The 25,382-nt window shown below is 47.2% G+C and overlaps 1 protein-coding gene across 9 annotated transcripts in view; it reads right to left on the bottom strand.

Moving 5' to 3' along the window:
* TNXB (tenascin XB) overlaps window positions 1-25,382 on the bottom strand; it is a 112,443-nt gene that overhangs the window by 6,000 nt on the left and 81,061 nt on the right. For 8 of the 9 annotated variants that reach the window (XM_033915505.1, XM_033915504.1, XM_033915508.1 and 5 more), the window contains 8 exons: window positions 23,923-24,234; window positions 11,200-11,325; window positions 10,807-10,950; window positions 10,206-10,325; window positions 5,630-5,773; window positions 5,345-5,475; window positions 2,347-2,479; window positions 543-694 (listed from right to left, as the gene is read on the bottom strand). In XM_033915505.1, the coding sequence (XP_033771396.1) occupies window positions 543-694; window positions 2,347-2,479; window positions 5,345-5,475; window positions 5,630-5,773; window positions 10,206-10,325; window positions 10,807-10,950; window positions 11,200-11,325; window positions 23,923-24,234 (1,262 nt within the window). The remainder of the gene's footprint in view (window positions 1-542; window positions 695-2,346; window positions 2,480-5,344; window positions 5,476-5,629; window positions 5,774-10,205; window positions 10,326-10,806; window positions 10,951-11,199; window positions 11,326-23,922; window positions 24,235-25,382) is intronic. The other variant, XM_033915507.1, reaches the window with a different exon arrangement.

The following is a 25,382-nucleotide window of genomic DNA, read 5'->3' as shown; positions in this document are numbered from 1 at the left end:
ATTCTGTATTATGAAATCTTCTAAAACCAGTTTGGTTCGGATGTAGTACGTTTGTTTTCTCTATAAAATCGGAGAGCTGATTATAAATTAACCCAGGGCTGTATCAATTCTGTCAAATAAATCTGGATCCAGTTGGCAACCTCAAGCCCACATGACCTGCCCATTGACTTCCTCCACCCAAGCTGTATGACCTCTTGTCCTTTCCCTAGGTCAACCAAATGACTGATCTTATGTTGGCTTTACCCCATTGCATGCAGGGAACTGTACTTCTGAAGGACCCCTTGCTTTCCTTATGAAAATCAGAGTACAGACGAGGTAGAGGCAACACTGGATCAGCGTATTTGGTTAACTGGACATGATGTCGTAACCCTAACGCAGGCGTATCTCACTGAAACACGGCCCGTGTCGGGTCCTACAATAAAACTTCTCCTGATTGTCCCTAACTCTGGTGTTTCTTTTGTGTTTGGCTCGTTTGGTGCACTTTGACTCTTCTCTGTGATCCTGCCGTGACCCATTCCCCCTCTGCCGCCCGCTGTACTCACGATCCAGCCGCCGCCATCCGTTTCCATATCACAGAAAACCTTCATTGGTTGATTCTGGTCTCCGCCCAGGTAGATGGTGGCTGGCCTGGAGCGGGTGATGCCATTGAGATACTCCTCCACGCAGTCCCGGGGGAAGGGATACCTCAGGCGCCCTGTAATGAGAGTGGAAGGAGAGCTGGTGAAGGGCCTGAAGAGAGGAGAGGATCCCCTGGGAATACGACGTGCATCTTTCATGCTCTCTCTGGAAAATCCACGCCAGGGTCAAATGTAGAAACATATCAGTGACAGCTAAGGCTATTCGTCCCGCTCTACAACCCTTTCCTCTCTCTTAGAGATCCTCGGTGTTTGTCCTACACTTTCTTGTATTCAGACACAGTCTTTATTTATTTATTTAAAACATTTTTAATCCGCCTTTATCCAAGGCGGCTCACAATATTACATACATATTTCAAGACTCGCACAACATGATCCCCTACATCAGCGGAAATCATCTCAACCCACAAATTAGATCTCAACCACTCATCTATTACATTACTTAAATCAAGCAGCTCAAATCTAATAACCTGCAAAAAAAAAAAATAAATAATAATAATTATGATATTCAGAAAGTAAAAAGTGAACTCAAGAAGCAGAATATTAGCTCAGAAAAGCCTGAGCAAGCAAATGGGTCTTGAGCAGCTTTTAAATTGCAATAGATTTCTAGAAAAACCGTAAGTTACCAGAAAATGCATTCCGCATAAATGGTCCAGCTATAGAGAAACATGAATTTTTGGTCCGTACCTATCGTAAAACATTCCCCTTTGATGGGTCTAACAGCCAACAATTATGCGACCTCGGTGGAGTATATGGTGTTAGGCATTTTGCCAAGTACGTAATTCGGCAAGATGTCATAAACACCTTGTTGGACAAGTTTCGAAACTTTGACTTGGATACGAAACAGAATCGGCAACCAGTGCAATCTTTTTAAGATCGGTGCAATGTGTTCGTATCGAGAGACTCCAGCCAGTAGCCGGGCAGCTGAGTTCTGTCTCCACCGCTGTGAAGCCGTTGCATGTATCCACCCCCTCTCCCCCCCCGATGAAAACATATCTAAGGTTACTTCTTAATTTATCCCCTTTCATCTTCATCCCATTCCTCCTCATTCCAGAATTTCTTTTTAGTTGAAAGAGATTCACCTCATGTACATTTACACAACGTAGGTATTGAAACGTCTCTATCATATCTCCCCTCTCCCGTCTTTCCTCCAAAGTATACAGATTGAGATCTTTAAGTCTGTCCCCGTACGCCTTATGATGAAGACCACGCACCATTTTAGTTGCTTCCCTCTGGACCAGTGGCGGGCAGCCAGGGGATTCGCCCCACCCCCCTAAAGGCCCTGAGGCCACATCTCTGAATTTTATTGGTTGAGCAGGCAACAGGCAGATGATGCTCAGCCAATCAAATTCAGATCAGTACAGTCAGGGCCTTCAGAGGGGTTTGGAGAATCCCCAGCCTGAGAGACCTGCTTTTTTTTATGAGGGTCTCACCAGAGTCTTATACAGGGGCATCAATACTTCCTTTATCCTACTGGCCAGTCCTCTCCCTATGCACCCAAACATCCTTCTAGCTTTCGCTGTTGCCTTGGCGCCCTGTTTTATCATCTTATCAGATATTATCACCCCAAGGACCCTTTTACTCTTGAAGTAATAGATTACCTATACAACAGCACTCGGACACATCTCTAACAGAAGAGCTTGATGATGTGGAATATCGTGGATCTATTGTATCTCACCCTGCTCCCACACCCCATTCCTTCCCCAGGTACCTGTGGTGAACGAGGTGCTGGTGGGTGCAGTTCTGACAACCCCTCTGAGTGCCTGCAGGCGAGCCTGGTACAGGTTGGCTGGAATGAGATCCCACAGCTCGAGCGAGGTCACCGACGGAGCGAGTTTGACCTCCTGAATGACGATAAGAATCATGGTGGGTAGAGAGATAGGGCATGGAGGAGAAAAGGCCAAGAGAGAAGAGGGAGAGAAAGAGACAGATTCAGAGGGATGAACAAAGACAGCCAGAAGGAAAGGGAGAGACAGAGAGTTATATGGAATTAAGGTGTGTTAAGCTGAAGGCACTTTTTAATTTAACAACACTTTTTAACTTAATTTGACTTTGATTTACATACTAGAGAATGACACGGTGACAAAATTCATCACCGTTCCCGTCCCCACGGATAACCGCGGGAAAGCTTTGCTTTGAAGAATGCTGGTGTAGAAGGTCTGAGGTTGAAATAGACACTAGAAAATGACATGGGATTATTTCCTGCGGTTATCCGCGGGGACGGGGACGGTGATGAATTTTGTCACCATGTCATTCTCTATTACGTACTTTAAATGGCCCTGTTTACTTTAATGATTAAATGGACTTCATCTAATCTAGTCGCGATTTCTTAATCACACTTTTCCAGTACAGGTTCTAGGCGATATTTCAGGATTTGGGGCTTGATTCACTAATCTGCCCGATCCGCAGCAGGCCGACTGATCCGCAAAGGGTCAGGATGCAAATGGGGGCGATCGGAGGAATGCCCTACCCAAATATTCTGTCTGTACATCGCATTGAACTTATGATAATGCATTTTAATGAAAATTTTATTAAACTTGAAACTTGAAATAAGTTAGCTTTGTGGGATTTAAAAATGTCTAATTTCCTAAAAGAGAAGGCCATAGGCCATTATTGAGATGGCTTGGCGGAAAATCCACTGCTTATTCCTAGGATAAGCAGCGTAAAATCTGTTTTACTCCTTGGGATCTTGCCAGGGTTGGCCACTGTTGGAAACAGGATACTGGGCTCAATGAACCTTCGCTCTGTCCCAGTATGGTAGCTCTTATATTCTTATGTGTCTATTTCAGCCTCAGTCCTTCTACACCAGCATTCTTCAAAGCAAAGCTCGAGGGTCAGTGGCTGATTCTTATCTGAGCCAAGTATAGAACAATGAAGCCATTGTGACATCACTGATAAGCTTGGCTTTTATTGGTGGAATGAGACATGACATCACAATATCTGCTCTGGATACCAGAGACTGTCATTCTCTAGTGTCTGTTTCAACCTCAGTCCTTCTACTCCAGCATTCTTCAAAGCAAAGCTCGAGGGTCAGTGGCTGATTCTTATCTGAGCCAAGTATAGAACAATGAAGCCATTGTGACATCACTGATAAGCTTGGCTTTTATTGGTGGAATGAGACATGACATCACAATATCTGCTCTGGATACCAGAGACTGTCATTCTCTAGTGTCTGTTTCAACCTCAGTCCTTCTACTCCAGCATTCTTCAAAGCAAAGCTTGCGGGTCAGTGGTTGTGGCCATTCATACTCTGATTCTTATGTGAGCCAAGGATAATGAAGCCATTGTGACATCACTGATGTGATTGGCTCTTAGGCACTGGTGGAATGAGGCATTATGACATCACAATATCTGGATACCAGAGACTGTCATTCTGTAGTGTCTATCTCAACTTCAATCCTTCTACACCAGCATTCTTCAAAGCAAAGCTTGCGGGTCAGTGGTTGTGCCCAATTATACTCTGATTCTTTCCTCTCTCCTTAAAGAATGACATGAAGATGGTTTACCGCGGTTATCCGCGGGGACGGGAACGGTGATGAATTTTGTCACCGTGTCATTCTCTAGATGATGTCACATGCACTCACGTATGCTCGGAGGACCTCCAGACCCGGCGGGAAAGAAGAGACGAGGCTGGGGCTGGGGGCAGAATGGGTCGTGGCCATGCATCCAGGATTTTACCGCTTGAAATACCCTAAGGTTTGGGAACCACTGGCCAAGGCAATTAGAGAGGGAAGGCCGTGGCACTGTCTCATTAAATGCCCTTGATTAATCCCGGTCGCCCTGCACAAGCGATTTAACTGGGCAGGGCACATTTTGGCACACTTTCAAACTCACGTACTGGTGTAAAAGATAAGAACAGGGTGGGAAACTGGATACTTGTGTTTAATGGGTGTCTGCTGACAGCTGCATTGATGGACGGCCAACTTGTGTGTATTGGATTTAGAACTATATTGCGTTATTACTGCGCCCCTGGTTGCCCCCCGCTCTGCCAGCTTCGCCAGTGCCACTGAGCGCAAGAAAATTTGGCACTTATTCCATACAGTGCCTCACGTTCTCTTCGGTCAACTAACCAAAAACTTCTACTAATTCCCTCCTTGAAAATTATTGGAACCTGTCGACAAGATATGTTTTCAGTATCAGCACCACAATCTGGAATTCATTACCTCTACAATTAAGAGATGAAAATAGCCTAAGCTATTTTAAAAAGAACTTAAAAAGCTTTTTATTTAAGGATGCTTTAAGCTTATAAATTGCTTTTCTAGCCCTTCTTCCTTCCATTGCTTTCTTCCATAACTTTCTTCCTCTTTATGTTTGTCTTTCTTTTTCCCACTGTATTGCTTTATCAGTTCGCCAGTTATACTCATTGTGTAAACATTTTTAAATTATATTTATTGTGTAAATTATGTCTGGTTTTTTTTTGTTTTCTGTTTTCTGTTTGTTGTTTTTGTTTTAATAGTATGTGTTACTTTTATATATTGTAACTCGCTTAGAAAAAATTTTAATTAAGCGATTAATCAAGTATAAATAAAACTTGAAACTTGAATTTATGCCCTGCATGGCCATATCACTTCCGCGGCCTTAGGTATGGGGCTGATCTGCGAGACGGATAAGCAGCAGAGCAACGAAAGGACCGATAAGCAAATTAAGACAGTTAAAGATTGCCAGAAGCGACCCCAAACTTTGCCCGCCCCTTCCTCTCACCGACGCACCTTTTTTTCCCTGGAGGGAGTCTCGTAAGTCAGGATGTAGCCTGTGGATTTGACCTGGGGGGCTGTCCAGGACAGCAGCGCGCTGCGGGGAGTCACCTCGCTGGCTGTGAGATCCCTGGGTGCATCAGCGCCTGGAGAAAGATACACAGACAGAGATAGATGAGACCAAGCGTCCCGGGAGAAGTGGGGTGGGGGGGCTGGGAGCACCATCGGCAAGAATTCTGGTCGCTGCCAACAGCGCCAGATGCTTGCAGGCGCTGAAACGGGAGTCGAGGCGGTACAGACCAGTAGTGAAGGTGGTGCTGGACGGAGAGCTGCTGTTGGAACCTCGGACGCTGTGGATTTCGACCTTGTACTCTGTGTCCACGCTCAGGCCGCTGAGTGGGAGGCTGGAGCTGCTGCCGGAAACGGTTCTGGTGACTGCCGGCGCTGTGGGGAAAAGTAGTCAGAAGTTTTAAGTTAAGCAAGTTTATTTTCAAATTTCATATACCGCCTAATCAGGCTTCTAGGTGGTATACGTGAATAAAAGGGCGTTGCATAAAGTACATATTGTATGACTAAATTAATAAAAGCAGACGTTACTGGGGCAGTTAGTTTGTCCAAACTAAGACAAACTGGAACGAATGGGAAAAGAGGAGGAATTACAATCTTGAAAGGAAAGAGCAGTAAGAGGGAGAAGCAAAAATAGAGGGGGGAGGGGGGAAGGAAGGTACAGGTTAGTTATTGTTTAGGCCTTAAAAGAACAGTTAGGGCTAGATTCACTAACCTTTAATCTGTGTCTGATCCTTGGGCGATTGCAGACAGGCCGACGAATTACATAAGAACATGAGAAATGCCATCACCGGATCAGACCTTCGGTCCATCGAGTCCGGCGAGCCACACATGCGGAGGCCCAGCCAGGTGTAAACATGGCGTAAATTAAGTCACCCATATCCCTCTATGCCTCTCGTAAGGAGATGTGCGTCTAGTTTGCTTTTAAATCCTAGAACGGTGGATTCCGCAATAAACTCCTCTGGGAGAGCATCCCAGGTGTCCACCACTCGCTGCGTGAAGCAGAACTTCCTGATATTTGTCCTGGACGTGTCCCCACTTAGCTTCAGTCCATGTCCTCTTGTCTGTGTCACATTGGACATTGTAAATCATTTTTTTCCCTGCTCTATTTTGTCGATTCCTTTTATTATTTTGAAGGTCTCGATCATATCCCCTCGCAGTCTCCTCTTCTCAAGGCCAGCATGCCAATGGGGGCGATCGGAAGAACGTCCTCCCACCGACCACACGGATCGCTAGTAAGCGATCCTGAAGCATGTGCAGATCATCTGTAGATGGTCTGCGCATGTTTACGGAGCAGCGAGCTGCTTTTTTTCTACTTCATGAGCCCTTGGTTTTAACCCGCTTTAAACCCGCGGATTAAAACCACGGACTCGCTCTGCGGGGGAAGGGCAGGAGAGTTGGGGCATAAAGACTTGAGATTCGGGGTGCAGGATGGCGAGAGGAGAGTCGGGTCAGGAGAAGTGGGGGCTAAAAGGCAGGAGAAGTCGGCAGAGAGCAGGAAAGGTCGTGAGCGACTGGTCCCTACCAGTCGCTTCTTTTTGGATCGGCCAGCCCAGTCGGTGTTCCTGGAAAAGTTTAATGAATCACGTCCTTCCTACTATACAAGCCGTTTACCCTCATTTGCATGCGTGGATTGGAATCAGATCGGCCACGAGGTTAGTGAATCAGGTCGCAAAACCGATCGGTTTGCTTAGTGAATCTAGCCCTTAGAGTCCAAAGGCCTCAGTGAAGAGGAAAGCTTTTAGTCTGGACTTAAAATAGTTTAGGGCCATCTCTTAAATATTTTGGCGTGGAATTCCAAAGAGATGGGGCAATTCCTGAAAAGATGCTGAAATGCATGGTGTTAATGTGATTCGGTGAAGGAAAGGTGAGCAATTTCTGTGAGACAGAGCGAAGTGATCTTTGCGGGCTAGAGGGTATAATTTCCGCACCAGTACTGGGCATGTGCAGCCCTGTGCAAGGGCGATAAGTATTCAGGTTCCTGCACCGAAGAGCTTACCTATCTGAGCCCCAAAGATTCTTAGTGGTCGAAGCAGGCTCTCTCAGTAGGCCGCTTCCCCTTTAAAAATAAGTGGGAGGGGACCAAGTGCACTTCTGGGGTTCCCACGTCACCCAATCCTGCAGCCTCCCCCCTCTCCCCTCGCACAACAAACCCAAAACCCTCCACTCCGCTCCGTAGGTGCAGTATTCAGAAAATTCTGAGTTCCTGTTCAGGCTTCTATTTTCATCCAAACTTAGGTTTTCCATTCACAAAGCTGAAGAAAGCACAACTGTGTGCAGACCTCAGCTTAAAATAGCGTTGACGTGGGGCGCACTGAGGCATCTATGGTAACGTTTGAACGCTCATGTACAAATCGCACACTGAAATGTTTAAAAAGCTTTTTTTTTTTATTTTTTTGTGGAGGGGCATGCCTGGAGAGGAGAGTGGGCATGCCTGTGCAAAGCGGTTAGCGCTTGGGTATGTCCGCCTGCCGGCCGATTAGCACAGGTTTGGTGTGTGAGTCCCTACTGCCTACAAACTAGGAGATGCGAAAATTAGCATATGGCCATTAATGGGAAAAGTGTAGTTACTTACCTGTAACGTAAGTTCTCCGTGGACAGCAGGATGAGTCAGCCACATATGGGTGTTGTCCCAACAGCTCCCAATTTGCGGATAAGCTCTCCAATAGCTCAGAGAGATTTTTTTTTTTTTCCCTCTGAGCACGTGCAGTGCCCGGGCCCCACTGGGCATGCCCGAGCCCTACCCATTTCCCCCTGCTTCCCCCTAATCCCCAGGATGTTCCTAGCTGTGGCTGGGTCGGCTGTATGGGGAGGCGGGTGGGTTGTGTGGCTGACTATCCTGCTGTCCACGGAGAACCTACGTTACAGGTAAGTAACTACACTTTCTCCTAGGACAAGCAGGATGAGTCAGCCACATATGGGTGTTGTCCCAACAGCTCCCAATTTGCGGATAAGCTCTCTAATAGCTCAGAGAGATTTTTTTTTTTTTTTCTCTCTGAGCACGTGCAGTGCCCGGGCCCCACTGGGCATGCCCGAGCCCTACCCATTTCCCCCTGCTTCCCCCTAATCCCCAGGATGTTCCTAGCTGTGGCCGGGTCGGCCGTATGGGGAGGCGGGTGGGTTGTGTGGCTGACTATCCTGCTGTCCACGGAGAAAGACCTGTGTCTGGGTGTGCTGAGGCCACATTTTCCTGCAGTTAGGAGCTTAAAGTTATTCTTATAAATGAAGGTCTGCCATTCATTTGCTAATATTTAGGACTAGTAATGAAAATCACTACTAAGGCCCTGATTCTATATAAGGCACGTACTGGTGGGTGCCAAGATTGGGAAGCCTATCAAGTTGGCACCTAACTTAATCTTTTCTAATTGGTTAATTGGCACTGATAATTCAAAGTGCCATTAAAACATAAGAATAGCTACACTGGGTCAGAACAATGGTCCATCTAGCCCAGTATCCTGCTTCCAGCAGTGGCTAATCGAGGTCACAAGTACAGGGCAGAACCCCAAATAGTAACAACATTCCAGAATCTCAAAGAGTAAGCAAGATTCCGGAACCTCATATAGTAGCAACATTCCAGAATCTCAAAGATAAGCAAGATTCCGGAACCCCACAGAGTAGCAACATTCCAGAATCTCAAGGAGTAAGCACAGTTCCGGAATCCCAAAGAGTAGGAACGATTCCGGAACCTCAAAGAGTAGCAACATTCCAGAATCTCAAGGAGTAAGCACAGTTCCGGAACCCCAAAAAGCAGCAACATTCCAGAATCTCAAAGAATAAGCAAGATTCCAGAACCTCAAAGAGTAGCAACATTCCAGAATCTCAAAGAGTAAGCACGATTCCGGAACCCCAAAAAGCAGCAACATTCCAGAATCTCAAAGAGGAAGCACGATTCTGAAATCTGAAAGAGTAAGCACAGTTCCAGAACCCCAAAGAGTAGCAACATTCCAGAATCTCAAAGAGTAAGCACAGTTCCGGAACCCCAAAGAGTAAGCACGATTCCAGAATCCCACAGAGTAGCAACATTCCAGAATTTCGAGGAGTAAGCACAGTTCCGGAACCCCAAAAAGTAAGCACGATTCCGGAACCCCAAAGAATAGCAACATTCCAGAATCTCAAAGAGGAAGCACGATTCTGAAACCCCAAAAAGCAGCAACATTCCAGAATCTCAAAGAATAAGCAAGATTCCAGAACCTCAAAGAGTAGCAACATTCCAGAATCTCAAAGAGGAAGCACGATTCTGAAACCTGAAAGAGTAAGCACAGTTCCAGAACCCCAAAGAGTAGCAACATTCCAGAATTTCAAGGAGTAAGCACAGTTCCGGAACCCCCAAAAGTAAGCACGATTCCGGAACCCCAAAGAATAGCAACATTCCAGAATCTCAAAGAGGAAGCACGTTTCTGAAACCCCAAAAAGCAGCAACATTCCAGAATCTCAAAGAATAAGCAAGATTCCGGAACCTCAAAGAGTATCAACATTTCAGAATTTCAAAGAGTTAGCACAATTCCGGAACCCCAAAAAGCAGCAACATTCCAGAATCTCAAAGAATAAGCAAGATTCCAGAACCTCAAAGTTGTCATTACAGTGGTGAACAACTATAGGTACAGGGGAAGGGAAGGGGGGGGGCACTTGTGTGTGGCAATGGGAGGAGTGGGAAGAGGTGTAGGGAGCAGAGAGGAGGAGAAGTGCTCCCCCCCATTACTATGCCACTGGGTGTATCGGATTCATAAATCAAATGGAACGGAGCGGAGGGTGTTGTTCCCGACCCCCATGGAGTGTCTTTTGAACAAGTGATGCTACCCCCTTTGCTCACCATTTTCTGCCTCATAGGCTATGATGTACGAGTCTACCGCAGCCAAGGGAGGCTTCCATACTAGAAGGGCCGAGGAATCATCGACATTCACTGCCCGAAGATTTGTGGGCCCGTCAGGTACTAGGTAAAAAAGAAACTGGATGGGTTATTATACGCTGGGAAACACCTGCATACCATATGCTATAAGACAGAAGATTTACAGACCAAAATTTACACCACACGGAAGTTTAGGGCTATCTTATGGCTCCAGGAAAAGGAGGACGGATCGAGACATCCAGGTTTTACTTCCATTGTTCCTTTTTCTGGAGCCATATGGTAACCCTACGGAGGGGTAGATACAATTGAGACATTCAGATGCCTTTAAAGGTATAAATCAGTGGTCTCCAACCTTTTTCCACATAAAGGGCTGCATTGTGAATATGAGAAAGCCCTGAAGGGCCACCAAAAGATTTCAAGCTTACACATACCACCTTGACCTGCTTAGAGAATGACACGGGGACAAATTTTTCCCCGTCCCTGTGGTAATTCATTTTCTCTGTGGGCACTGGAGGATGTGTTTCTCTCCCTCAGCAGACATTCTAGAAGGCAAGAGGGACATTACCTGTGGTTAGGAAGCCAGTGAGAGGTTCACTCTCCTCAAATCCACGCAGTGCCATCACGCTGACCTCATAACGTGACCCAGGGATCAGGCCAGTGAGAGTGGTTTTGGTCGTTCCACTGTCCACATTCACGCTTTGAGGTTCCCCTAAGGAGAATAAAAAAGAATCAGACACCAAGAAGTAAGAGTGCCTAAGGAAAACCAGAGTGTGAGGAACAGGTTGAGAAAGTCCTGGTTTTAACCCCCACCCCCTTCTGCCCTATTGCATTCTGGAACTTGTATTCTTGGCTGCTCTTAGAAATTGCTATTGGCGAAACCCAGGAGTAAAACCAAGACTTTTTTCACACAAACAGAACCCAGTCCCTTGCTGCCAGCCGACATGCCACTCCCTCTTACCGCCTTGGGCTAGCTGGAAGGACACCTTGTATCTCTCCACGGAGGCCATGGGTGGGGTCCAAGACACTGTGGTGGATGTCTCTGTGATGTTGCTGAACTGCAGGTCTCGGGGAGCCTCCAACTCTGCTGGAAAGAAAACATTGCTTAGATACGGCTTATGGCATGGCGCTTCCACCCCCATGTGGCCGTTTGCCACTTGGATGAGGGAACAAGCCAGCCCAGTCCTGGTGTTATCTCATTGCATGCGTGGATTGAATTAGTCTAGCCCAGTGGTCTCAAACTCAAACCCTTCGCAGGGCCACATTTTGGATTGTAGGTACTTGGAGGGCCGCAGAAAAAAATTAATTACATTACATTAGGGATTTCTATTCCGCCATTACCTTGCGGTTCAAGGCGGATTACAAATAGTTTGTCCGGAGATTAGAAGTATTTAGGGAGTAGTTTGTACAATTCTTTGAGTTGTTAAGGATTACATCTGAGTTTTCATGATATTAGAAGTTCATATGTTGTAGTTGCGGGTGATGCCGGTGTTAGTTCGGTTTTATGTGTTTTATGAAAGAAAGGTTTTTATTTCTTTTTTGAATGTTTTTAGTCTGTGGTCGTGGTCAATAGGTTGTAGAGTTGTGGGTCGAGTTTTGCAGCTCGAGTGGCTAGGAGGTTGTACAGTTTTTTTCTTTTGACGTTTTTGGTTGGAGGGTGTGTGAATGGTGTGTGGGTTCTCCTATGTCTGGTTGAGGTGGATTGAATTAGTCGATTGTTCCAATAGGCTGGGCTGTCTCCGTTTATTGTTTTAAATAATAGACAGTAAAATTTGAAGTGTATTCTCGCTTGTATTGGGAGCCGATGTGGTCGTATTTCTTCAGTGAGTAGATCAATCTTAGGGCTGTGTTTTGTATTGTTTATAATTGTTTTATCATGGTTGCTGTGCATGGGAGATATAATATGTTGCAGTAGTCTATTAGACCCAGGATTAGGGATTGTACCATGAGTTGGAATTGTTTTCTGTCGAAGAATTTTCTGATTTGCCTCAGGTTTCTCATGACTGCGAATGATTTTTTTAAATTGTATTGTTGATTTGTGGCTGCATTGTACAGCCTCTGTCTATTAGCACTCCCAGGAGTTTTAAAGTGGGTTGGATGTGGTATGTTGTAGAGTTTATGACAAGGCTTGTTACGGTTGGGGTTTTATTATTTTCGAGTAGGATGAAGTTTGTTTTGTCCGGATTTAGTTTAGTTTGTGGTCTTTCATCCAAGTTGCTATTGTTTCAAGTGTTCTGTGTATTTTGTCTGTCATGGATGGTGCTGGTTGATCGAACGGAAGGAGAATGGTGATGTCGTCTTCATAGCTGTAGGAGGTTAGACCTTGTTTATCTAGGTAGGAGCTGAGGGAGGCAATGTATAGGTTGAAGAGTGTGGGAGAAAGAGGTGATCCTTGGGGTACTCCGCAGGAGTTAGCCCATGGCTCAGATTTTTCTTTGTTTGTTTTCACTCTGTATATTCTGGATTGTAGGAATCCTTTAAACTAGGTCAAAGGCTGCGGAGAGATCTAGCTGGATAACTAGCATTTTTCTGCCTGTGCTGAGGTGTTGTCTGGCGGTGTCCATGAGTGAGCCAAGTAGAGTCTCAATGCTGTGGCTGGTTCTGAAGCCTGATTGTGTTGGGTGCAGTAGGTTGTGATTCTCTAGGTATGAGTTTAGGACTTTGGCTACGAGTCTTTCCATTAGCTTGACATAAAGTGGTATTGAGGCTATTGGTCTATAGTTGGATGGCTGGTCTGTTTCTCCTTTGGGGTCTTTCAGGATTGGAGTGATGATGATTTCCCTGAGATCTTGTGGGAAAAGGCCGTCCATTGCAAGAGTAGGGTGCGAAATAGTGTACTGGAGGCTTTCAATAGGTTTGGGAGGGCAGTGGTTGAGGTCGCAAGTTGCTTGGCTATATTTGTTGTAGAGTTTGTTGAAGTCTGACCTTAGTATTGGTGAGAAGTGGGACCAGGTTCTGTCTGCTGCAACTGCTTCTATTTCTGTGGAGGGTGTTGTGATCTCTTCTAGGTGCATAGGTGTTCCATTGAAGGTGGATCTTATGGTTGCGATTTTGTCTTTGAAGAACGTTGCTAAGATGTTGGCTGTGAGTGTGGGGACATTCTTGCTTGCCAGGTAAGGTTTGGTGTCTGTGAGTTCTTTTAGTAGTTGGAATAGTTTTTTATGTGTCTTGGGTTTCTTCTCCTATTTGCTTTGTGTAGTATGTTTTTCGTATTTCTTTTGATTTTTTTTTTTTGTATTCTCGGTTCAGTTTTCTCCATGTTGCTTTTGTGGAGACTTGACTGTTTTTCCTCCATTTTCTTTCTAGTTGTCTTATTAAAGAAATGACAATTTTACATGAGGTAAAACTCTTTATAGTTTATAAATCTTTCCTTTTGGCTAAGTCTTAACGATAATATTGTAATTTATAGCTAAAGAGACATTTGATCGAGAAACTGTTTTATTTTACTTTTGTGATTAGGATAAACATACCGAGGGCCTCGAAATAGTACCTGGCAGGCCGCATGTGGCCCCCAGACTGCGAGTTTGAGATCACTGGCCTAGCCTGATGACAGGGAAGCAGGTGGTCTTGTTACATGTCATGGCTCGCATGCGGTCTACACGGTTTCCACCTGCTTCTTTCGTCCAGGCAAAGCCTGGCTACTTGCCTCTAACCTCCATCAACACCTCCACTTTTTCCCACTCCTTCCCTTGCCACGTATGCACCCAATTCCCTTTCCCTGTAGCTCTAGTTGCTCACCGCCATGAGCAACGACTTCAAGGCGTTCCTCATGACTGCATTGGCTCTCCCGCTGATGTCACTTCTGGTGCCACTCATAGGAAGTGACGTCAGAGGGAGAGCCACCGGGGTCACAAAGAGCGTGTTGAAGTTGTTACCCACAGCGGTGAGCCACTAGAGGTACAGGGGAAGGGAGGGGGTGTATGGGTGTCATGGGGGGCGCCTCTCACCCTCGCTACATAGAAACATAGAAAATGACGGCAGAAAAGGGCCACAGCCCATCTAGTCTGCCCACACTAATGGCCCACCCCCCAACTACCTCCATGAAGAGGACGATTCAGCGTGGTCAGTTCTGCGCTGAATCATCATCCCATGATGAAACAGCCATGAAGATTCGATGGGTCCGAGAGCTACAGCGGGGCAGGAATCTCAGGCTGACTGCATTGTGTGTGGGGGGGATTATGCCCCCTCCCACACACAAAATTCTTCCCGTCCCTGTCTCCCTGTCTATGATCTACCAGCATCTCTCCCGCAATCTAACACCTCTCGGACAATGCCCCTCCCCCCACCCCCCTGAGTTCTTCCCTCCCCCTCTCCTCCCTGTCTACAAGCACTGGCACCTCTCCCTGCTCCTTGAAGGGGACAATTCAGTGTGGCCTCCTCCCTGTCCGCGATCCGCCGGCTCCTGTGTCCACAGCGATGACGGAAGGGGCGATTCGGCGCAGCCGTCTCATCACAGCCGCACTGAAACTTCCCTGCGATAAATCATCCCAGTCTGTTTTTCTGCGCGGCCCCTGGCACAGACAGGACCTTGAAAGCCACATCTACAACCAGGATGGGTGTGTCCATCGTGGAGAGAGACCACAGGAAATTTAAAAAGGATGTCTCCGAAGAAATTTGGAAGCGAAAAGTAATCAGATCATTAGATTACCTCTCCACTCCCTGACTAAATGCTATGTGTGTCAGAGCTACAGATGAGACCCCTCAGCCGCCTTTCCCCACCCTGCTTCCTTCTGCATGAAATCATGTATTTGGCGGGAGAACTACGAGCTGGAATGATGTTTCATTCCAATTATAGGCTGAAATCCTTCCCTGTCAGCCAGGGAAAAAGATATAAGGATTACAACTGCGGTCAGGGGCTTAATGGGGTTCTCCCCTTCTGTGACAAGTAGAGCATTAGTGACAGAGCTGGGGACTGGAGCTGAGACACAGGGAGATAACAAGTTGCCCTGAGGTCATACACAAAAATCCAGTGACGGAGCCGGGGATTAGAGCTGAGTCACAGGGAGATAAAAGAACTTGCCCTGAGGTCACACACAAAAATCCAGTGGCAGAGCCGGGGATTAGAGCTAAGTCACAGGGAGATAAAAGAACTTGCCCTGAAGTCACACACAAAAATCCAGTGGCAGAGCCGGGTATTAGAACTGAGACACAGGGAGATAAAGAGATTCACCCAAAGACTCTCTGAGCCTCTCTCTTTGCTTCCTCCCCACCCTATACCATTTGTATTTTAAAGGATCTTGACACCCAGACAGCGAATCAAATTCCTTTTATGCAAGGGTTAATGTTATTACACACGTAGAGTTAGATTTGGTAAACAGCATCCAAAGCTGGACACGGAGGAAAAAAAATAATGCCCTGAGTGTTATTGTATATATGGCACTCCGAGGAGGGAACTGTTTATAGGACAGCGTGTAGAGCCGGGATCTGTTCCCAGCCTTTGGACATGAGAGTTTAAATCAACTGAAGCCTGGTGTAAATCCTTCTGAGTAGATTAGGATCCCCTGAATTCTATGATAAGGTACAATCTTTAGCAAATGCCCCAACCCACCCTATGCCCGTGGCCAGAATTAGACATGAGGGGGCCCAGGACAGAAATTAAGGAGGGCTCTTCCCTACCCCCTCCCTGATTTCCTCACCCACCACATGCCCTCCCATCCAGCTGCTCCAGGGGGGCCTCCATGGGCCGGGATTTCTTTCCCTTCTCCCCACCCTGTCCTGACGGCCCCTCCCCCTTTAAAATGCAAAGGGGTAACTGGCGTGGCAGCAATTTTCTTGCACTGCTCTTGGCTTTCTTGGCGCTGTTCACCTGCCGTGATCTGCCTGAGCAGAAACAGGAAGTTGCGGCAGAGGGGGGTGGGGTGGACCGCAGTAAAGGAAGAGCCCTGGGGAAGGCCGCAGGTAACGCTAGAGAATCAATGTCACGCCAGTAACCCCTTTGCATTGAGGATGAGGGGTGGTAGACTCAAGAGAAATGTAAGGAAATTCTGCTTTACGGAGAAGGTGGTGGATGCCTGGAATGCGCTCCCGAGGGAGTTGGTGGAGAGGAAAACGGTGACGGAGTTCAAAGAAGTATGGGATGAACACAGAGAATCTAGAATCAGAAAATAATAGTAAATATTGAAGAACTAAGGCCAGGACTGGGCAGACTTGCATGGTCTTTGCCTGTATATGGCCACTTGGTGGAGGATGGGCTGGGGACAAAGCAACAAAGCCAAAGGGAGAAGGGAGCTCCAACTTTGTCTGCAGTAAAAAAACCAACCAGGAACAAACAAACCAAAACTGCAGATATGTACAACGGTGTAGGCAAAATTTATTGTGACAACCAAATTATATCTAAAAACCTGTTTACCAAACAGGGGACCCAACACGGTCCGTGTTTCGGACAACCTTCATCAGGGGTCCATGGTAGCGAGATTTTACAATATCCAGTGACCCTTGGCGATTTATATAATCCGTTTTTTCTACTATATATTTTTTTGTGACATATTTTCCTTCCCTTTTCTACCATGGACCCCTGATGAAGGTTGTCCGAAACACGGACCGTGTTGGATCCCCTGTTTGGTAAAAAGGTTTTTAGATATAATTTGGTTGTCACAATAAATTTTGCCTACACCGTTGTACCTATCTGCAGTTTTTGGTTTGTTTGTTCCTGGATGGGCTGGGGGACGCCTTTGGTGGCTGGGAGGGTCTGGATGGGCTAGAGACTTCAGTAGTTGGAGCCCAAGCACAGCACCAGGTAGAGCTTTGGATTCTTGTCCAGAAATAGCTAAGAAAAAGAAATAAAATTTAAATTGAATCAGGTTGGGCAGACTGGATGGACCATTTGGGTCTTTATCTGCCGTCATCTACTATTTTACTATGCATGTTAAATGGTAAGGGGGGGGGCTTCAGAATGGGGTGGAGAGAAGAGAGGATCATCTCGGCCCATGGAGTAGGATTACCATATGTCTGGGAAAACCAGGTCATGTTCTCTTTTTAATAATAATAATAATAACTTTATACCATACCCAGAGAGTTCTAGGCGGTTCACAGCAATTAATTAAGATTTCAACAGAGAGATCATTGGAGTTAACATTTTAGTCTTAGTAGTTTGCCCGTCCACGAAATAATTATTTTATTTCCGCCGGTCCATAGGTGTAAATAGGTTGAAGAGCACTGTTTTAAAGGATTGGGAAACGGCCTAGGTTTTAGGCGAGGAATACATTTTTATATAAATAAGGGGTCTTTTTATTAAGGCCGCTAACCGATTTAGCGCGTGCGAAATGCTATGGCGCCCGCAGAATATAATGCATGCCCTAGCATTTAGAGCACGCTAAATTGTGTTAGCGTGCCTTAATAAAAAGACCTCTAAATGAATAAATTGTATGTATCGGTACCGTAACGAAATCGCGCCGGACATTGGCATGCTGGCAAACCTACGGCAACATGTGCGCGCCGCTGCTACTGCTGGTTTCAGGCCTTCAGGTTTTGCATTTTGAGAGGGGGGTGTTGGGGGGAACCCCCCCAGTACACTTAGAAATCCTGGTGCTCCCGTTGAGGGGGTGGGGGGGAACCTCCCCCCCACTACACTGAAAACTCCTGAAGCAGAGAGTCCCAGCCGCGGTGAGGACATGCTCCAAAGTAGTCATTCCAAGTTGGGCCCAACGCCTAAAGGAAGCCGAAGAAGTACCTGGCAAGAACTGAAGATTCCCCTGCAGAGGCAACTGGTCAGATACCCCCGGCCTCCCTCCTAAATGCAACACCAAAATCTTCCAGATATCACATAAAGATCCTAACAACAAGCTAGAGCGCAAGGAAGAAGGCATGGAAGACCGAGGCACATGTAACAGGGAAGATAAATGCCAAGGAGAATAGTACGCCCGTTCATAAGCAAAGCAAGTATAAACATCCTGGTCCAGAATCCAATCCCCAAGATAACGGAGCAGGCAAGCCTGATTATTTTTCTGCAAATCGGGGAGACCCATACCCCCCCTCGATCAAGACCCAATCAAAAAGCAGAACTGCATCCGCGGTTTTTTCCCATTCCAAAGGAACCGAGAAAGAAGTCTATAAAATGCCCGAAGATCCTTCTGCAATAAACGTATAGGCAATAACTGCAGGACATACAGCCATTTGGGAAATATAATCATATTAAAAAGGTGAATACGACCATGCACCGAAAGGGGAAAAAATCTCCATTGGTCCAGCCGTTGACGAGTATAATCAAAGAGCAGGCGTAAGTTTGTCTGCTTAAGGGAATCAACCGAAGAGGTCAATTGGATTCCTAAGTAACGAAAAGCACCGGTCGCCCAACGCAATGGGAATATCCCCGGCCAGGAATCCCGGACCTCCGGGGAGGTTGGAAGGGCTAGAGACTTGTCTAAATTCAACCGGAAACCGGAAAAATCCCCATGCAGGTGATTGAGGCCAGCAGTGTGCCTGATTTTAAAGCTAAATGGGATCGAAAGGTGGGATCTCTTCGCAAAGGGAGGTAGGGGAGGGTCATTGATGTGGGCAGACTTGATGGGCCTTGGCCCTTATCTGCCGTCACCTTCTATGTTTCTATGTTTCTATACTCAGCTATCGTCATCAAAAGAGCAGGCAAGGTTGTAACCGGATTAGTAAGATGTACAAGGAGATCATCTGCAAAAGCAGAAACCACAAAAGACTCCCGACCAATACGAACCCCACTAATGTCAGGGTTCTGCAACACTTCCCGAATCAACGGATCCAACGTAAGAACAAACAATAAAGGGGACAAAGGACATCCCTGCCGCGTACCTTTCCAAATATCAAAAGACTCAGAAAGGATACCATTCACCCAAAGTGCCGCCGACGGGGAAGCATAGAGAGCAGTAATGGCCTCGAGAAAGAACCCATCAAAACCATAATGCCGAAGCGTGGCAAACATGAAGCGCCAAGAGACCCTATCAAAGGCCTTCTCTGCATCAAAACTGACCAACAAAGAAGGCACGCGACGAGAAGCGACAAACTCCAAGGAAGTCAAAAGACGGCGGATGTTTCTGGAGCTCTGGCGGGTCCGAACAAATCCAACCTGAGAATCATCGACCAGGTCAGGGAGGACTCGAGCCAATCGGTTGGCCAGAATTTTCGCAAAAAATTTGGCTTCCAAGTTAAGGAGGGAAATCGGACGATAGGAACCCGCCAAGGTGGGATCACGTCCCGGTTTCAAGAGTAGCACAATGTGAGCGTCGCGTAAAGACAATGGCAGAGATCCCTGTGCAACGTAAACAGTAAAGGTGGAGGCCAGAAGAGGAGTGATCTCCAACGAAAGCAATTTATAGGATTCAGCTCGAAAGCCATCCGGTCCCGGTGCCTTCCACAACTGACTAGATTGAATTGCCAAGGCCACTTCATCAGTGGAGATGGGCGCATTCAACCGCTGTTGTTGAAGAGCAGTCACTCGAGGCACAGAAACCTTATCTAAATAAAGAGCCCTAGGTAGGTCTGGCTCGTCAGACCGGGAATATAACTGCTGATAAAAGGTGCGAAAAACCTTCACTATCGCAGCATCCGAGCCAACCAATTCGCCCCCCTCCCCCACCACCCGCAGCACTCGGCGAGGACCGTCCGCTGTACGTGCCAGATTAGCTAACAGCCTACCCCCCTTATTGCCATGCAAATGGAATTGATGTTTAAAATATAGCATCGAACGAGCAGAGCGAGCCTGCAGCAACTCATTCAATGAGGCCTGAGACGCCAATAGATTACTACGTCGCCAAGGTGTCGGAGCACAAGCATACCACATCCGAGCAGCCCTCACCTGTTTTTCTAAGCGTAAGATCTCCCGATCCCGTGCCCTCCTCTTGAAACTAGCATACGCGATTATATCCCCACGGAGCACAGCCTTGGCTGCGTCGCAGAACAGGACAGGATCATCCATATGACCCACATTGTGAAGTTGATTAATCTGTCCACTTCTGAAGCAGATGATCAGAAAACCCTGGGTCTTTGTACAACGTGGGCGGGAACCGCCATCTCCGGGAGCCCACATTTTCCGACCCTACATCCAAAGTACTCCAAACAAAAGCATGATCAGAAACGCAATATGGGCCAATCCCCGTATCTCTTACCGAAGAGAAAAGGCTAGAAGAGAAGAGCCAATAGTCAATCCGGGATTGGGTACCATGAGCCCGAGACAAATGTGTATAATCACGTTCCCCGGGATGCAACGTGCACCAAATGTCCACCAGATCTAAAGAAGAACACAGCAGGGGAATACCCTTAGAAGAATCCCTGCGCTCATGGGGACGGGGATCAGACTTATCTAAACAGGGATCATGGACAATATTAAAATCACCTCCCATCACCAATGGTACACCAGAATACCTGGTCAGCGCTTTAAACAAGTGAGTGTAAAATACTTTATCATAGACATTCGGTGCGTAAATATTACAAAGGAGAAAAGACTTCCTAGCCAACGTAACATGAGCCAGCACAAACCTTCCGAGCGGGTCCTCATAGACCCCTGTGCACTACAGCGTCCAAGGTCCTGCGCAAAAGAATCAATACCCCAGCCTTACGGTGTACAGCGGCTGCGCCCACCACCCTCCCCACCCACCAACGAGCAAATTTCTCATGTTCTGAAGAGGTCAGGTGCGTCTCCTGTAAAAAAGGCAATATCTGCCCTGTGTCGATTTAAGATCTGCAATATCTTCTGTCTCTTAACAGGTGAGGTAACCCCGTTAATATTCCAAGATATGAATTTAACCATCAGGATCCAAAAAGACCCAGAGCAAAAGACAACCCTGTAACGGAGTATAAGGATGGTGAGGCCGTCCCAGCCTACAGACCCACCAAGTCCTCAACTCTATCCAAGCGGTGAGCATTATCCCAAGATGCCTACGGAGGCCTCGAGCCCCGGAAGAAACCCCCCCCCCCCAGCCAGACCTCCAAGCAACTAGAAAAAGAAAAATACTAAAAATAAAAATACCAGAACAAGCAGAAAAGAAAAAAAGAAAAAAGAAGACCAATCCCCAGCAGCCCCCCCACTCCCAACAACCCCCCCTTCCCCTATCCCCCATAGGGATAGCCCCCATACCCCCCCTTGAAGCACCCGTGTCCCAGAGGACAACCAGGGTTGCCTCGAGCCCCCAGAGCCCCCCTCGTTATGTCCAAAACCAGCAACAAATTCAGTCCCCCCACAACCCAACCCAAGAACCATACAATGAAGCCCCTAATAAAGGGGAAAAAAAGAAAGGGCAAAACTCTGCTGCAAAAAAAGGTCTCCCCCCACAACAATCTCCCCCCTCCCAAAACCCCAAGCAGCCGGAACCAAAGCCAGGTGATAGGGGTGGCCGCTAGTCCCCACCATACACCAGAAGGAAGTACAGCCATCCGGAGCCCAATTCTACACGCCCCATCAAGCAAACAATCCCAGAGGAACAAGAAAGAGAAAGAAACAAACCTCAGAAACTCCCACTCCCACCCTCACAGCTCCACCATCACACCTAGCACCCTAGCATATCCACTACACATACACACCCAGCCCCAACAAGCAAAACACCCCGCAAGACACCTGTTCGATCAACAAAAGGGTCCCTAAAAAAAGAAAATGGAAACAAAGGTAAGGCATATCAGCCCAAATTGCAAAACAGAGAACCATAAGCTGGTCGCAATGTCCCCAGTCCAGGAACAGTAGGCACCATCCAAAGAAGCTCCCAAGGACGATAGAGGGGAAACCCCCTCTCCCACCCGGGACTACCAGCAGAGTCAACAGGCTGGCTGTCAGGGGTGGTAGATGGCAACAAGTCCAGGAATCACGAAATCAGGAATCCAGCGCAGAGTTCTAAATCGCCAGCAGTCCACAGCAAGGACCCGTCAACATTATGGGGTAGCAGAGCTGGTAGAGGGAATCGCCATCTGGGCCACAAATCGCGAAGCGGCCTGCAGGGTGTCGAAGAAGTGTGGTTTGCCTTCATAAAAGATCTTAAGCTTGGCAGGATATAACAATGCGAACTGCACGTGTTTGCGGTGCAGATCCGCGCAGAGGGAGGCATAGGCTCGCCGTTGACTGGAGACCCGAGGAGAGTAATCCTGGAAACAGAGGACGCGGTGGTTTTCGTAGAGAAGTGGCCCCTTCTGTCGGATGGCGCGGAGGATCTCCATTTTGTGCACATAATTAAGGAGCTTAAAAATCACCACCCGCGGCTTTTCAGAAGGGGCCCGCCGAGGCCCAAGCCGGTGAGCTCGTTCAATCCACAGGGGCCCCGCTGCAGAACGCAACTCCAAGGTCTCAACCAGCCAGCGCTCCAAAAACTCGCGAAGTTCCGCTTCGGTGACAGACTCCGGCAGGCCCACCAGCCGCAGATTCCCCCGTCTGGAGCGATTCTCCGCGTCATCCAGCTTATCCTCAAGAGATCGAACCCGGGCTTGCAAGTCTGTCTGCGTGGTGGAAACCTGAGCCATAGTATCCTCTAGCGCTGACACTCTCTGGCAGCACCCCGCAAACTCTCCCTTCAGAGACTCCAAATGGCCATCCACCACCTCCAGCTTGTCAGTGATGGATTGAAGACGCGGATCTAAGGAGGATTTAATGGCGTCCTTCACCTCCGACACGATCGCCTGTAGCCATGCAGGGCTCACCATCCCCCCATCCGGGCCCTCTCCCTCCGCCATCTTAGGATCCGCGGGTTTTAACTTTTCCTTCTCCCGACGCAGCGTTTTAGCAGCCATCGGGTTCCCGGGCCGTGAACAACCGCCGATGAAATCGCGCGTCGCCGAGACTAGGTAGGAGCAGGGAGGAATGAAATTGCCAAGGCCAAAATGCCGATAAAGAGAGCGGGGCTCAGGAGCTCGAGGCGCACACGTCTGCTCTCTAGCTCCGCATCACGTGACCCCCTTATTGCTGCTTTTAAAGGGCACAGAAGGGAATGCCTCGCTTCTCTTTTCCAACAGTGGTTAATCGCACTATTTTGGGTTCACGGCACACTGCAAAAGATCTGAACATTTTTCCAGCGCATCTGAGCACAAAATAGAAAAATATATATATTAACTAAACCATGAATAAAAGTTAAAAACTTCAGAAAGCTAGTAATAGCCTTGTTTTAGGACCAGGTGGTTGTATGAAACATGAGCTTGATGGTTTTTGGGCGACTTGAAGTCTTTCTCTTTTTTTTGCATATAATGGTAGTGACAAAAACCCCCAATTTACATAGGTATGATGTAGAAAACACAAGGTGCTAGACGGTGGCGTAGCAAGGGTAAGAGACGCCCAGTTCTTATACTCTCTGACGCAGCGCCTGGAAGGGGTGAAACATGGCCATATTGGGTTTATTGTCTGTTTTAAGTGTAGTTTATTAATAACTATTTTTTGAAAGGACTTTTCCATCTGATTTGTTTCTTTTTTATTTATTTTTTACCTCATGATAAGAACTGCAAAATCTTACCGTTCTTATCTCAAGATTGGTCCGGGGCAGCGGGAGATGACCTTTTTTAAGCTGTCTCCTGCTGCTGGAGGGGGAAGGTGGCTTGTAGATGCTGCAGCCGCGTAATTGAGGTGTGCCAGAGAGTGGGGCCCGGAGGTAGAGTGGGTGGAGCTGGGTGGAGAGAGGCGGGGCTGCAGCATGCCTTAAATCTCCCTCAAAAATCCAGCCCCTCCCTTGGCAACTCTCACACAAGAAATCCATCAGCCATCCTCCACAAGCATTTTTTCCCCCTTGATTTCATGAAGGAGTCAACTTACCCAGTCGGCTGGTTTGGCCAGTGGTACTGAGGTTGGCTCTCATCTGACCCGCCTGGATACCGGAGAGGGTGAAGTTGTATTTTGTGTTGGGATGCAGACCTCCAATCAGTATCTTCCGAAGATCCCCGGCCACCACAGTCTCCCTCTTAGGGACCGCAGCTGTAGAGACCCCGTATTGGACGAGGAAAGAGTCGAAGGCCTCTTTAGGGGCCTCCCAGGACAACTGGAGAGCATTGGATCCAACATCCGAGATGTACAGGTCATCGAGCATTGTGGCCGGCTGGCCGATGACTTCTGGGAAGGCTATATGTGCTGTGAGGAGGGAGAGGTTAAAAGACAGGCCAGTGTTTGGGGTAGAAGATTCTTTTCTTAGAAATGAGTCAATAGCATAATTTATGGATTCAGCACTAGTGAAAATGAAAGGGCAAGATAGACACAGAAAGGGAAAACATAGAAACATGACAGTAGATAAAGGCCAAACGGCCTCTCCAGTCTGCCCATCTGCAGCATCCACTATCTCCTCCTCTCCCTATAGGTTGAGGCTCTTTACACCTGCATTGTGAGGTCATAGAGCTTTATGGTTATAGAAACATAGAAACACGATGGCAGATAAAGACCAAATGGCCCATCCGCAGCATCCACTATCTCCTCCTCTCCCTATAGGCTGAGGCTCTTTACACCTGCATTGTGAGGTCATAGAGCATTATTGTGATAGGTTAAGGCTCTTAACACTTGCATTGTGAGGTCATAGAGCTTTATGGTTATAGAAACATGACGGCAGATAAAGGCCAAACGGCCTATCCAGTCTGCCCATCCGCAGCATTCACTATCTCCTCCTCTCCCTATTGGTTAAGGCTCTTAACATTTGCATCTCCTCTTCCTATAGGCTAAGGCTCTTTACACCTGAATTATGAGGTCATAGAGCTATATGGTTATAGAAACATGATGGCAGATAAAGGCCAAATGGCCCATCTAGTCTAGCCCTAACAGCATGCTGGGAGCACTGGTTCAGGGCTGGATTCAGAGGTAAGGGTGTCTCCTAAAGCTATGCTGGGAGGACTGGATTCAAATGGGACATTGGGTCAATATTAGCCCAGAGATAATGTCTCTTAACACCACACTAGGTCCCCCTCCCCCTTTTAATTTTTCATATATGTGCATATATATTTATATTGTGAACCGTTGAGATTTTAACCTCGGTTTTATATTTGTAGTACATCAAATAAATTGAACTTGGTTCAGAGGAAAGAGTGTCCCCTAACACCATGCTGGGACTCAGGGTAAATATCAGTTCAGAAGCAGGAGTGGCCCCTAACATCATCCTGGAACATTGTGTTAGTACTGGCTCAGTGGAAAAGAGTGCTGTCCTGGTGCCCCCCCACCCTATCTTCAGTGCCCATTGCATCCATGGAATTAAAATCAGGAAGAAAAGACCCAAGATTGAGGTAGCTAAGTAAATG

Source organism: Geotrypetes seraphini, chromosome 12 (genome assembly GCF_902459505.1).
Source record: "Geotrypetes seraphini chromosome 12, aGeoSer1.1, whole genome shotgun sequence".
Taxonomy (NCBI): domain Eukaryota; kingdom Metazoa; phylum Chordata; class Amphibia; order Gymnophiona; family Dermophiidae; genus Geotrypetes; species Geotrypetes seraphini.
This window is presented reverse-complemented; position numbering and strand designations above follow the sequence as displayed.